The following is a 13419-nucleotide window of genomic DNA, read 5'->3' on the forward strand; positions in this document are numbered from 1 at the left end:
CGATTTTGAGTAACATTAACACATTTTTGACCTAAAAAACTTTATGATCGGGAATGACCAATTTCTTGTTACATGCAATACTGTTTTTATCGGACACGTAGTCTTTGTTTTCAGTGATTTAATAAAGGTGTGTTTAGGCTTAAAACAGTTAGCAGTGGATCATGTCTGCTAATGTTACACAACAATTCGAGGACAGATTACCGTAACGTTATCACCATGCGCAATTACCGAAAATTTAAGTATATTACGAACGAAATGCAATTATTTTAGATATATTATTGTTTTAATTAACATTTCTTGCAAACATTATTCAACAGACAAGAATAAAATACTTACCAGATGTTACTGAAAAGCATCCTCAAAAAAGTGGTATATTGGTACCGGGAAGATTTTCTGTCTTTTTTGTCCTAAATATCGGCATATTTTTACATTTTTTTTACCTTATTTAACACAATATTTTCATTATTTTAATACAAATCACTTCTATTAGGTGTTCTTATTGGGTTGGGAAAGGCAATTGCTGTATATATGACGTTGACATGCAATAACAATAAATGAAAGCAAATGGGCCAAATAATTGCCTTTTTTGTGAAATCTGCCATATAAAAATATGTAACATGTACATACATAAGTACATGTAAAATATGAACATGCTGTCTAAACATTTAGCTAATAAAAATGATTTAAGAATTCCAAAGATAAATTAAAAAACAAACGTTTTTGAACACATCAACGTACAAAACTGCTCAAGGATACTTACATTCTGAGCCCTTTGATACGAATATCCCAGTTCCATGCCGATTGTTGACAGTTCGTTTTTTCGAGAGAAAATCTTCTCTTACGTGTATATTTCACTTATAATCCATGTTTTACTGTCATGACTCAAATTGTTAGATGTATCGTAATCAACTGTCAGGGTGTACTTTTAGTGTTTATTTATTTTAAACGTATATTCATGAGAAAAACATCACAATGTTTCCCAATCCTACAATGTAGAAATTCCATTATTGACCTATGAATAGCCGGGAAATACCTTCTGTTTCTAAAAATAGCAACATCCGGTACAGGCCGAATACGCCCGATGTTCGTCGCGATCTGTTACGGCGAGTGGCGATATATGTCGATGTTACCCGATGTTTCCCGAGTTGTATTACATGGCTAATACCTTAAAACATATATTTGATAATCTTAAGAGGGCGTGATAATTTAATTGTGTCAACATCGCCACCCTCCACAGCTTTACTCCCGAAGAACACTCACACAATATTGTCAGCTCACAGGCCTTGATAAAATATAAATCATATTGACCTTTAAGCTACATTAAATTGCTGAAACATTTTGGCATCAAAACAGAGAGCTTAACTTTAAAAATTAATGAAAAATAAATCAGTGGAAAAACAGCATATCGATCAATGGTCAGTGCTCGATAGTTATATGTATGCCTAATGTAACGAACGTTTTGATTAGTCGACGATGATATATAAATGATCTATTTATAGTTTTGCACTCAATTTTGCTGCGATTGAATCGGAGGATAGATTTATCATTATCAAACCTCTGATTAATGAGAATGGCTTTAGTCTAAAAGAATCTGTGGCTGGCTGTGTGACACTGTATACTGGAATACATGGGGTGGTCATGTGTAAACTGTCAATATGTTTTGATTTTATAATGCTTTGCACATGTCGGTCTGTTGGTCGGTCAGTCGGTCGGTCGGTCCGTTGAAGGACCAAAGCTTGTCCCAGTGATAACATGACAATTCCTAAAGGTATGGTCACAAAACTTGACATGAATGTTTGGCATGACCAGTAGATGACCCCTATTGATTATAGGGGTCATCGGGTCAAAGGTCAAGGTCACAGTGACCTTTAATGGTAAAAGGATTTTAAAGCTTGTCCGGGTGATAACTCAACACTGCCTAGACCTATGGTCATCAAACTTGACGTGGAGGCTGGGCCTGACCAGTAGAATGTTGTCCAAGTGATAACTCGACAATGCCTGCACCCATGGCCCCCAAACTTGACATGGAGGCTGGGCCTGACCAGTAGATGACTCCTATTGATTTTAGGAGTCATCAGGTCAAAGGTCAAGGTCACAGTGACCTTGGAATGCGAAAATGTTCTTAGAGTGATAACTCGACAATGCCTGCACCCCTGGCCCTCAAACTTGACTTGAGGGTTGGGCCTGACCTGTAGATGACCCCTTTTATTTTAGGGGTCATTGGGTCAAAGATCAAGGTCACAGTGACCTTGAACTCAAAAAGCTTGTTTGTGTGTTAACTTGACAATGCCTGCACCCATGACCCTGAAACTTGACATTTAGGTTTTGGGTGACCAGTTGATGACTCCTATGGTTTTTGAGGTTATATAGTAAAAAGTCATGGTCATAACTCATATTCATCATTAAAATTTTGTCGTATTTACTTGTTTTCTTCTGCTAAGGGGATACATTTTTATCTGCAAATATCAGTCATTATCTGAACATGATTAAAAACTACCTATTGTCCTCACACTTTGAATTGTCATAATCTTAAAACTGCCTCAAAGGCATCTTATGTCAATGACAAATAAGCTATCATTTTAGTCCATGCATATTTCATTCATTTGTCCAAATAATCCTGACAACATGGCGCTCAGGGGGGGCATAATGTTTGATAATGTTTCACCTGTGTATCTCAAATTGCTTTGTTAACATGGAAATGTTTTTGAAAGTCAATAAATTTTATTTTATTACCATTTTTATTACTATAAAGGTACAATTTACTTCAGATACCTGAAATTGCAAATTGCAATTGGTGATTTTTTTTTTTATCGCTTTAGGTATATAGGATACAAGCTGCCAAATACAGCCCACAATGTTCAAGCATATTCCCTGATGTACATGGACAGTGATAAGCCCAGCTGGAGGCTGGTGAAAGGAACCCTCGACAAACCTAGCAATCAAGCCATATACTACACACTCTCACAGATATATAACGCTAAAATGGTAAATATTGGTAAAAATATCTCCCATTTTCTGAAAGATTCCTTCAGATTGAAGACGTGCTGTTTTTGTCAGTATTCTTCTTATTATTATGCCCCCCTTCGAAGAAGAGGGGTATATTGCTTTGCACAGGCATGTCGGTATGTCGGTCGGTCGGTCCGTCGGTAGACCAAAGCTTGTCCGAGTGATAACTCAACAATTCCTGGACATATGGTCATCAAACTTCACATGAAGGTTGGGCCTGACCAGTAGATGACCCCTATTGATTTTGGGGGTAATCGGGTCAAAGGTCAAGGTCACAGTGACCTTTAATGGTAAAATAATTTTAAAGCTTGTTCGAGTGATAACTCAACAATGCCTACACCCATGGCCCTCAAACTTGACATGGACGTTGGGCTTGACCAGTAGATGACCCCTATTGTTTTGGGGGGTCATCAGGCCAAAGGTCAAGGTCACAGTGACCTTGAATGGTAAAAGGTCTTCTGAGTGATAACTTGACAATGCCTGCACCCATGGCCCTCAAACTTGACTTGGAGGTTGGGCCTGACCAGTAGCTGACCCCTATTGTTTATGGGGCTCATCGGGTCAAAGGTGAAGTTCACAGTGACCTTGAATGGTAAAATGTTGTCCGAGTGATAACTCAACAATGCCTGCACCCATGGCCCTCATAATTGAATTGGAGGTTGGGCCTGACCAGTAGATGACCCCTATTGTTTTTGGGGGTCATCGGGCCAAAGGTCAAGGTCACAGTGACCTTGAATGGTAAAAGGTTGTCCGAGTGATAATTCGCCAATGTCTGCATCCATGGCCCTCATAATTGAATTGGAGGTTGGGCCTGACCAGTAGAAGACCCCTATTGTTTTTGGGGGTCAATGGGCCAAAGGTCAAGGTCACAGTCACCTTGAATGGTTAAAGGTTTTCCGTGTGATAACTTGACAATGCCTTCACCCATGGCCCTCAAACTTGACTTGGAATTGGGCCTGACCAGTACATGATCCCTTTTGTTTTTGGGGGTCATCTGGCCGAAGGTCAAGGTCACAGTCACCTTGAATGGTAAAAGGTTGTCCGAATGATAACTCGACAATGCCTGCACCCATGGCCCTCAAACTTAACTTGAAGGTTGGGCCTGGCCAGAAGATGGTCCCTATTGATTTTAGGGGTCATTGGGCTAAAGGTCAAGGTCACAGTGACCTGGAATGGTAAAAGGTTATCCGAGTGATAACTCGACAATGCCTGCACCCATAGCCCTCAAACTTGACTTGGAGGTTGTGCCTGGCCAGAAGATGGTCCCTATTGATTTTAGAGGTCATTGGGCCAAAGGTCAAGGTCACAGTGACCTTGAATGATAAAAGGTTGTCCGAGTGATAACTCAACAATGCCTGCACCCATGGCCCCCAAACTTGACATGGAGGTTGGGCCTGACCAGTAGAAGACCCCTATTGATTTTAGGGGTCAAAGGTCAAGGTCACAGTGACCTTGAAAGCGAACTCGACAATTCCTGGACCTATGGTCATCAAACTTGACATGAAGGTTGGGCCTGCCCAGTAGAAGACCCCTATCGACTTTGGGGGTCATCAGGCCAAGGTCAATGTCACAGTAACTTTTAACGCAAAAAAGTTAACAAATCTTCTCCCACTGATATCTCAACAATGCCTGAACCTATGATCATTAAACTTGACATGGATGTTAAGCCTGACCAGTAGATCACCCTTATTGATTTTAGGATTCATAGACCAGAGGTCAAGGTCACAGTGATCTTGAATGGTAAAAGGTTGTCCGAGTGATAACTCAACAATGCCTGAACCCATGGCCTTCAAACTTGACTTGGAGTTGCATCTGACTTGTAGATGACCCCTTATGATTTAAGGGGTCATTGGGTCAAAGGTCAAGGTCACAGTGACCTTGAACGAAAAAAACTTGTCTGTGTGATAACTTGACAATGCCTGCACCCATGGCCCTCGAACATGACATTTAGGTTTCTGATGACCAGCTGATGACTCTGGATTTTGAGGTCATAGAGTCAAAGGTCATGGTCATAACACACTCTATCCTCACACTTTAATGGTCATAATCTTAAAACTGCCTTAACGCCAACAAATCAGCTGTCATTTCAGTCCATGCATATTTCATTCAATTGTCCATATAATCCTGACAACATGGCGCTCAGGGGGGGCATAATGTTTGATAAACATCTCTTGTTATTTATTATTCTTGTCTGAAGCAGAACTCCTAAACTTGCATGTTAGCAGATTAAAGTCAATAACTACTTGATGTATTGCATTGAAACTTTATACATCAAATATAATACCTCTATCTTTCAACATTGGTCCATGCATGTTTCACCAGAGCTTTGCAATCCTTAAACTTAAAAGCGGCGGAATTGCCTAGCATGCTGTTACTGTGACAGCTCTTGTTTGAGTATTATAAATTGTCCATTGCTTGATTATAATTCAGAGGGGAATTATAATGCCAACTTTGTCTATGCCATTACTAGTTAATTATTCACAAGAATTAATTGAACACCAATAGATGAAAATATCAACTTGTCAACTTGTGCCCATTCCAGGTAGTATAACTCTTGGTAACATTGTTGCAGAGTTGTCTCCCCTTGTACTTTGAATTTTCTAGAAAAAAAGAGGTTTTTTTTTCAAAGCATAATTTGGAAACTACTGGTAGTTATTGCATGAAACTTTGTACATTGATAGATGGCATCATGAAATTGTGCACAGGGCTGGAATCTGAACTCTTGGACACTTATGTTTAATGCAAGCTTGTTCTTTGATTTGCATGACAAAGTTTATCTGAAGCATACCTCAGAGAAGGTGTTGAATTAAACCTTGACATTGATAGATAGCCATGAGAAGTTGTGACCAGCAATAATTGTAACTTTGGGACTATTATTTACACAGTTATCTTCCATTGTTATTTTTAAGGGGAGACATCAGTTTTGTTTGTGAACAACACTTTCTTTCGAAAACAGCTTTGTTTTGACTTATTCTTATATTTCTATTTCTTCTAACACATTTTGTCCAGAGCAGAACTGGGAAAGGAATTGAAGGATTTGATTGAAACTTGGAACATAAATAGAGGGCAATGTGAAGTTATGCACATTATAGAATGGTATCTCTTGATGTCCTTTGTTGCAAAGTTATCTCCCCTTGTTTTTAAATGGGAAATTGTCAAAGGCATTACTCAAAATAATTGACAGGCATTGGTTGTAGCTTTGAGCATTGACAGTGCAGGATTTGTAACTCTTTGATACATTACTGTGAAGTAATAGCTCTTTATACTTTTTAATTTATTTTTTACAGAAGATTTGATTTAAACAAATGTTGTCCAATGCCTGACATGGAAACTTTTGAAAGGAATTTAATGAAACTTGGAACATTGTTTTACTGTGATTTGTTATTAGTTTATGTTAATAATTTGTTTCTCCAACATATGCATATGATTACGTGACTTCAGAATGAGAGTGGTGTAGGAATTGGGAACAGTATAGCATATGCCATGTACAACGATGAGAAACCAACGAAAATGAGCCTAGACAGGGAGTCGTCTGCAGAACATGGTCACACAAAGGGTAGGCTACATGTGTGTATGTAAACATTTAAATGATAGCTCATTTTACATTATCCACCATTAAATGTTTTAATATTATGTCAGTGTGAATAAAAATAAAATTGGGGTGATTAAAATGACGATGGTGTGGGACGGCTGGGCTTCTGGATGTTCATCTAGGGATGCGGGTTGGCAACCAACTGGATGATTTTGCTCTATTACTTAATTTAGGATGAAACTTTTGATGTCGCAAGCTCCTTTATATTGCATTTGGGATGCTTTTTCATATACTCTCAAAAACTTATGCCCTTTAAAAGCCAAAATAAGGCTAAAAATTGAGGTCAGAATGATGTCAACGGGTGCATTAAAAAAAAATGCTGTAATAAACACACATGATCAAAAGTTATAACATATAAATCAAGCACAGTTATATTGTCACACGTTATTTTCACACACTCCTCTTGTGGTAACATTGATGTTCTCGAGTGCACCTTAGATGGAAAGAATATGTTCCATAGTACCCAAATGGTAGCTTTGCAAAGGAACTCTGGACAGCCATCATCAGAAGACCTAGAAGACCAACATGCAAGAAGACAAGGAAATCATGCAAGTTTACAAAACCCTGGACAAAGCTAATGTTAAAAGTGGCAAACAGCCATCACTACCAAACATGCTACGTATCAGTATAATTTGGCATGGAAGGTAACAAGGCATGCAAATGATGAGTTGGAACAATAACTATTTCAAATTCATGGGTATTAGCAAGGAAATATGAGAAACCTACACTGTTATAATGGCCGACCAACCACTGTTTATAAACAAACTCTTGAAAATGTCATTATAAGCTAGACTATTCAAAGAATAAGGAGGCTATTGTACTCGCCCCGGCATCAGCATCAGCATTGGCAAAGTTTGGTTAAAGTCTTAGAGAAAGTTGGCATTTTCACTTATATATAACTCCAATACCTTTCATTCAATTCACTTAATATGTCACACAGTTGTTTACGGCCATATCACAGTTAGGTAACAACTCCATATTATCCTAAAAACAAATTATGGTGATTGATCAACTTAAAAAGTTATAAAAGACTGTTGACAAAAGATCAGATCGTAGATTTCCATTACAAATTTAAGGTTTTATGACTTAAACCTTTATTAACAGTTTAAGAATGCATAAAATATCCATTTTGGAGCAGAAATATGAGAATCTGCTATCTGATCCTTAGTCATCAGTCTTTTATCTCTAGTTTTCAGATATTTATGCCAAAATTTGCTCATTCCAAGATTATTAAGTTGTCAAAACGTTCAATCTGTGAGAGTGCAGCTTAACACTTCGGCCGAGACTTTGCTAAGTTACCAGTACGGTACAAAAGACCACTAATCAGCATTCTTTGTTAATTGGCATCCTACTAAGAGGATTCATTGCTACACACTGAGAAGTTGACATTAGGGAAAGATAGATGGTTGTTCACCAGCAGTCTATGCGAACAACCCAGGACATGTGGACACGTAATCTGAGCATTGTTGCAAGACTGAATAAGGTACTTCTCAAACATGCCACTTGTAAATTGAGTGGTGGAAAGCTGATGTTGATTTCACAGCATTTTATGTCAGGAGTCAGTAGTAGAGTACCAAAAGTCAACTGTCAATCACTGGTTAGACCCTCAGGAGAGCCAATCCTATGATTGTTTCCAGAGTTGATCATGGTCAAACCCTCATGTACTTTCTTCACTCCAAATTCTCAAGTACAGTATTATCTGTTTAGTGCCATTGGTAAAATATGCCCATCTTATTTCTTGTCTTGTTGATGTCCCATGAAGCAGAAAATATTATGAAACTGCTTAGCACAATCACACGCTTTCAGGGTGCCTACCATTCTTTTTCTAGGTTTGCCTCATGAAATAAAATGGAATATAATCTATATGTCATGATAAATGAAACCGCAAAATTATATTCGAAAACTCAGTATGTCCGAAACAAATGACCGCATGGTTTCAGTTTGAGGATAGTTAGCACCATCTGCATTCATTAAATACACAATTCAGACAGTTGGACAAATATGTTATATTCAAGAAAATGCTCTTTTTTATTTCTGATTCAGTATTGTTTTTATTCTTAAGTTACCGACTTCCATTTCAGTTGAGGATGATAAAATTTGCTGGTTCATTTCAGATTTATTTCTTGAAAACAAAGCTCATATAATTTTCTCAAATGGGCTTTAATAAATTTGAAGTGATAATTGAAAGCCTTTTTGGAAAGATTTTTTCCAGTACATGTTATATCCTAAATAAAAACTGCCTATGTAACAGCAAACATTCTTGAATTTCACCCTATGACAGGATGTGTCACTACATCTTTCTTTTCAGGAAAAGGTAAAAAGGCATGTTGGGAAATGTTTTGTTATCCCGGCCTTGAAAAGGCGAGGGGATATAGTAATGGTAGGTGCGCTTCCGTGCGTGTGTGCGTGCGTGTCTGCGTCCGTCCTTCCCACATTCATTTCTTTGCATCTCCTCTTAGATTTCTCATGCGGTTTCTACCAAACTTTCACAGATTGATGATCATAAAGTGAAGCAGCGCATATTGCCTGGCTTTCCTGATTCGACCATTTTTGAAAGAGTAATTGCCCTTTGCTTATTATGTCTCCCCCTCTCTGGGGGAGACATATTGTTTTTGCCCTGTCCGTCAGTCCGGTAGTCCGTCAGTCCGTCCGTACGTCACACTTCGTTTCCGATCGATAACTGGAAAACCGCATGACCTAGGATCACCAAACTTGGTAGGGAGGTTGGTCGTGAGGTGTAGAGGATCCCTATTGTTTTTGGGGTCACTAGGTCAAAGGTCAAGGTCGCGGCGACCCCCAATATAAAAAACATTTCTGCTCAAAATCTTGAGAACGGTTTGACCTAGGTTCACCAAACTTGGTAGGGAGGTTGGTCATGAGGTGTAGAAGATCCCTATTGTTTTTGGGGTCACTAGGTCAAAGGTCAAGGTCGCGGCGACCCCCAATGTAAAAAACATTTCCGCTCAATATCTTGAGAATGGTTTGACCTAGGTTCACCAAACTTGGTAGGGAGGTTGATCATGAGGTTTAGAAAACTCCTATATTTTGGGGGGTCACAAGGTCAAAGGTCAACGTCGCTGTGACCTCTAATGTAAAAAAATATTTCCGTGCAATATCAGGAGAATGCTTTGATCTAGGTTCACCAAACTTCAATTGAATGTGTTGCAGTTGAACTTTCAGATATATCCACAAGTGTATATTGTGTGTACAGACCACCAAACACTTCATGTAAGCACTTTGCTACTCAGCTCTCCAACCTCCTACATAGGAGTCCCACTCCAAGGACCATAATTGTTGGTGATTTCAATCTTGATCTATATCAAGCTACTGACAGTGATCTAAATATGTGTTTTCAAGAATATTCTCAGATCATCCAACAACCTACTACCGCAGGGAGGACACTCCTAGATCACATGTATATTAAAAACATAAACTGCAAGGAATCTGGTGTTATTCCAACACATTACAGCTACCATGACATGACATTTGCTGTTTTCGCAAATCCCAATTTGGAACATTTACAATAACCTATGATGAATCCATGACACAAAAGGTGATGATGAATACTCCGCTGAAAATGTTGTAAGCATCTATTCTATCTACACAACAAAAATTTTAATAACTTATGAAATATATTTACTAATTTGTTCTTACTGTTGCTGACTTTATTTTCACCTCTGCCCACCTGCTGATTTAGTCCATTGCAACAATCTAATTTGTTCACACTCCACTTAATAATCGGACCTTTAAATTTTCAGCCAGCTAAAATTGAGTAATTGATCCCTATTGATTTTGGGGTCACATGTCAAGGTCAAGTGCTTGAAAGATGAAAAATAGTTTTCAGATCATTAACTAGGGCTTATTGTGTGGAAATCCCTATTGAATTCTCACACCCTGCTTTCCAGCCAGATGTATCAGTACTTTACACCTCTAAGTCTTACTAAGCCTTCGGGGGAGACATGCGCTTTCCTCAAAAGCCCATTCTAGTTTTACATTTAAAATTGGTTTCTTCGCAACTCTTCTTACGTTTTTCATGCGATTTCTACCAAACGTTCACAGATTGATGATCATAAAGTGAAGCAGCGCATATTGTCAGGCTTTCATGATTTGACCATTTTTGAAAGAGTTATTGCCCTTTGCTTATTTTACATTTAAAATTGGTTTCTTCGCAACTCCTCTTATTGTTTCATGTGATTTCTACCAAACTTTCACATATTGATGATCATGAAGTGAAGCAGCGCATATTGTCGGGCTTTCCTGATTTGACCATTTTTGAAAGAGTTATTGCCCTTTGCTTATTTTACATTTAAAATTGGTTTCTTCGCAACTCCTCTTATGTTTTTCATGTGATTTCTACCAAACTTTCACAGATTGATGATCATAAAGTGAAGCAGCCCATATTGTCTGGCTTTCCTGATTTTACCATTTTTGAAAGAGTTATTGCCCTTTGCTTATTTTACATTTAAAATTGGTTTCTTCGCAACTCTTCTTACGTTTTTCATGCGATTTCTACCAAACGTTCACAGATTGATGATCATAAAGTGAAGCAGCGCATATTGTCAGGCTTTCATGATTTGACCATTTTTGAAAGAGTTATTGCCCTTTGCTTATTTTACATTTAAAATTGGTTTCTTCGCAACTCCTCTTACATTTTTCATGCAATTTCTACCATAATTTCACAGATTGATGACTATATAGTGACGCAGTGCATATTGTCTGGCTTTCCTGATTTTACCATTTTTGAAAGAGAGTAATTGCCCTTTGCTTATTTTACATTTTAAATTGGTTTCTTCAAAACTCCTCTTACGTTTTTCATGCGATTTCTACCAAACTTTCACAGATTGATGATCATAAAGTGAAGCAGTGCATATTGTTGGGCTTTCCCGATTCGACCATTTTTGAAAGAGTTATTGCCCTTTGCATATTTTACATTTAAAATTGGTTTCATCGCAACTCCTCTTACATTTTTCATGCAATTTCTACCAAAATTTCACAGATTGATGACTATATAGTGACGCAGTGCATATTGTTTGGCTTTTGCGATTCAACCATTTTTAAAAGAATTATAGCCCTTTGTTTTTTTTACATTTAAAATTGGTTTCCTCGCAACTCCTCTTACGTTTTCATGCTATTTCTACCAAACTTTCACAGATTGATGACTATATAGTGACGCAGCGCATATTGTCAGGCTTTCGCGATTATCCTTGCCATTGATTGGCTTTCGTTACAAAAAATGCCCCCATGAGGCGGGGGATATAGCTGTTTGTGACTGCTCTTGTTAAAGCCTGTACTTCTATCTCCTATTGGCCACAGCGGAGATATCGGTAATATTGTGAAATCCTTGTGTGTTTTTTATGGATGCAATTGCGAAACCAATTAACCCAGTATTGATATCTGCCGCTACCAATTATTCGTAAAAGCCAGGAAGTCTTTAGAGCTGCTTCCGCCAACTAAAGATGCATTCACCCTACACGTTAAGCTTTTCAAGCAATGATCTGGATAAAAGTAGCTGATGCAGATTTTGAGCCTGAGGATCCAACAAATATAGGTGGTTGGGTTATGGAATTGGGTGTACTGAAATAAGTTTGGATGAGCAAAACCTCGGTACCTGTCTCCTGTTTGCAGTTTGTTGCATGGATGCTCCACAAAATGCAGCACATCAAGGTGCACATGTCATATGTCTGGGTAGATTTGCATGTCTGATTGCATGTGTGAGGCATAAGGATTTGACAATCCTGTTGGGAATGAAGATGCCTAATATTGGGGAATTCCATACTTTGCTTATATCATTTTTAGTGATTAACTGTACATATATAAAACACATGTGTTTTAAGTCTAACCTTTGATTTTTGACATTCAACTATTTGGTGTTATTGAGCTGCAGCAACGAAATGTTAGTGGCCCTGGGTTGGATTTTGGTTTGAAATTTAGTTATATAATGCTTATCGGTGGATTTATTCAACATGTGTTCCAATCAGGCCCTTCTTTTGCGCAATTCAGTGCTAAAATATCCAATAACTTTTTTAATGACATAAAAATGCTTTTTTTTGGAGAAATAAAAGTTTTATTTCACCTTATGCATGTAACCATTCCTGCAAAACAAAGTATTGGTGTTAACTACATTTTGTGTGAGGGTTGAAACTGATAAACAAACACAATGTTAAATATCAATTTAAACACTGTTAATCCAAGCACTGATTATCAGAAATTATTGAATTTATTTTTTGCTCTGGCTTTATTTATTAACTGTTTAATTTAGATTTTAATAATCAATAATCTGAAATTGCCATTTCGAAAATATCGCTGTTTGAAATTAAGATAACGGTGCCGATTTGGTGTTTCACACCTATTTATCATTTATTGTTTAGAACTCTGTCATTTCATGGTACTCGTACCACACCGCGATAGAATGCAGGCATCGGTTTGAGGTTATAATGAAGCACATTTAGCGCTTGTTAAAGAATGACATTGAGCACATGTATGTATAAACATCCATATCAGATAATGAGCAATTTATTTTGCAAGTTGAAGTTTGTATATAATGTCTGATCATCTTTATTTGAAATGTCTATCTCAACCCCTGCAACAATCTGGAGAAAGGACCGGTATTCAACCCAGGCCCCAATATCACAAAAATAAATACTTTAGTCAAATCTCAATCTCCGTCTCATTTTATATTACTACAAAGCATCAAAAGTTCCTGAAAATAATATATCTTTTTACACATTTTAAAACCACATTCTATCATTGAATATGCTGAGTAAAACCTTTGGTCTAGCTTCCAACAGAAAAATATACTACAGCCCATTAAAAATGTGCTT

The 13419-nt window shown here is 37.7% G+C and overlaps 1 protein-coding gene across 1 annotated transcript in view; it reads left to right on the forward strand.

Annotated features, from left to right (window-relative positions):
- The window catches only part of LOC128224282 (plancitoxin-1-like), a 41427-nt gene that overhangs the window by 8308 nt on the left and 19700 nt on the right, over nt 1–13419 (forward strand). The window contains exons 2-3 of the mRNA XM_052934094.1: nt 2820–2985; nt 6448–6562. Coding sequence (XP_052790054.1) covers nt 2820–2985; nt 6448–6562 — 281 coding nt within the window. The remainder of the gene's footprint in view (nt 1–2819; nt 2986–6447; nt 6563–13419) is intronic.

Source organism: Mya arenaria, chromosome 17, assembly GCF_026914265.1.
Source record: "Mya arenaria isolate MELC-2E11 chromosome 17, ASM2691426v1".
NCBI classification, from domain to species: Eukaryota; Metazoa; Mollusca; class Bivalvia; order Myida; family Myidae; genus Mya; species Mya arenaria.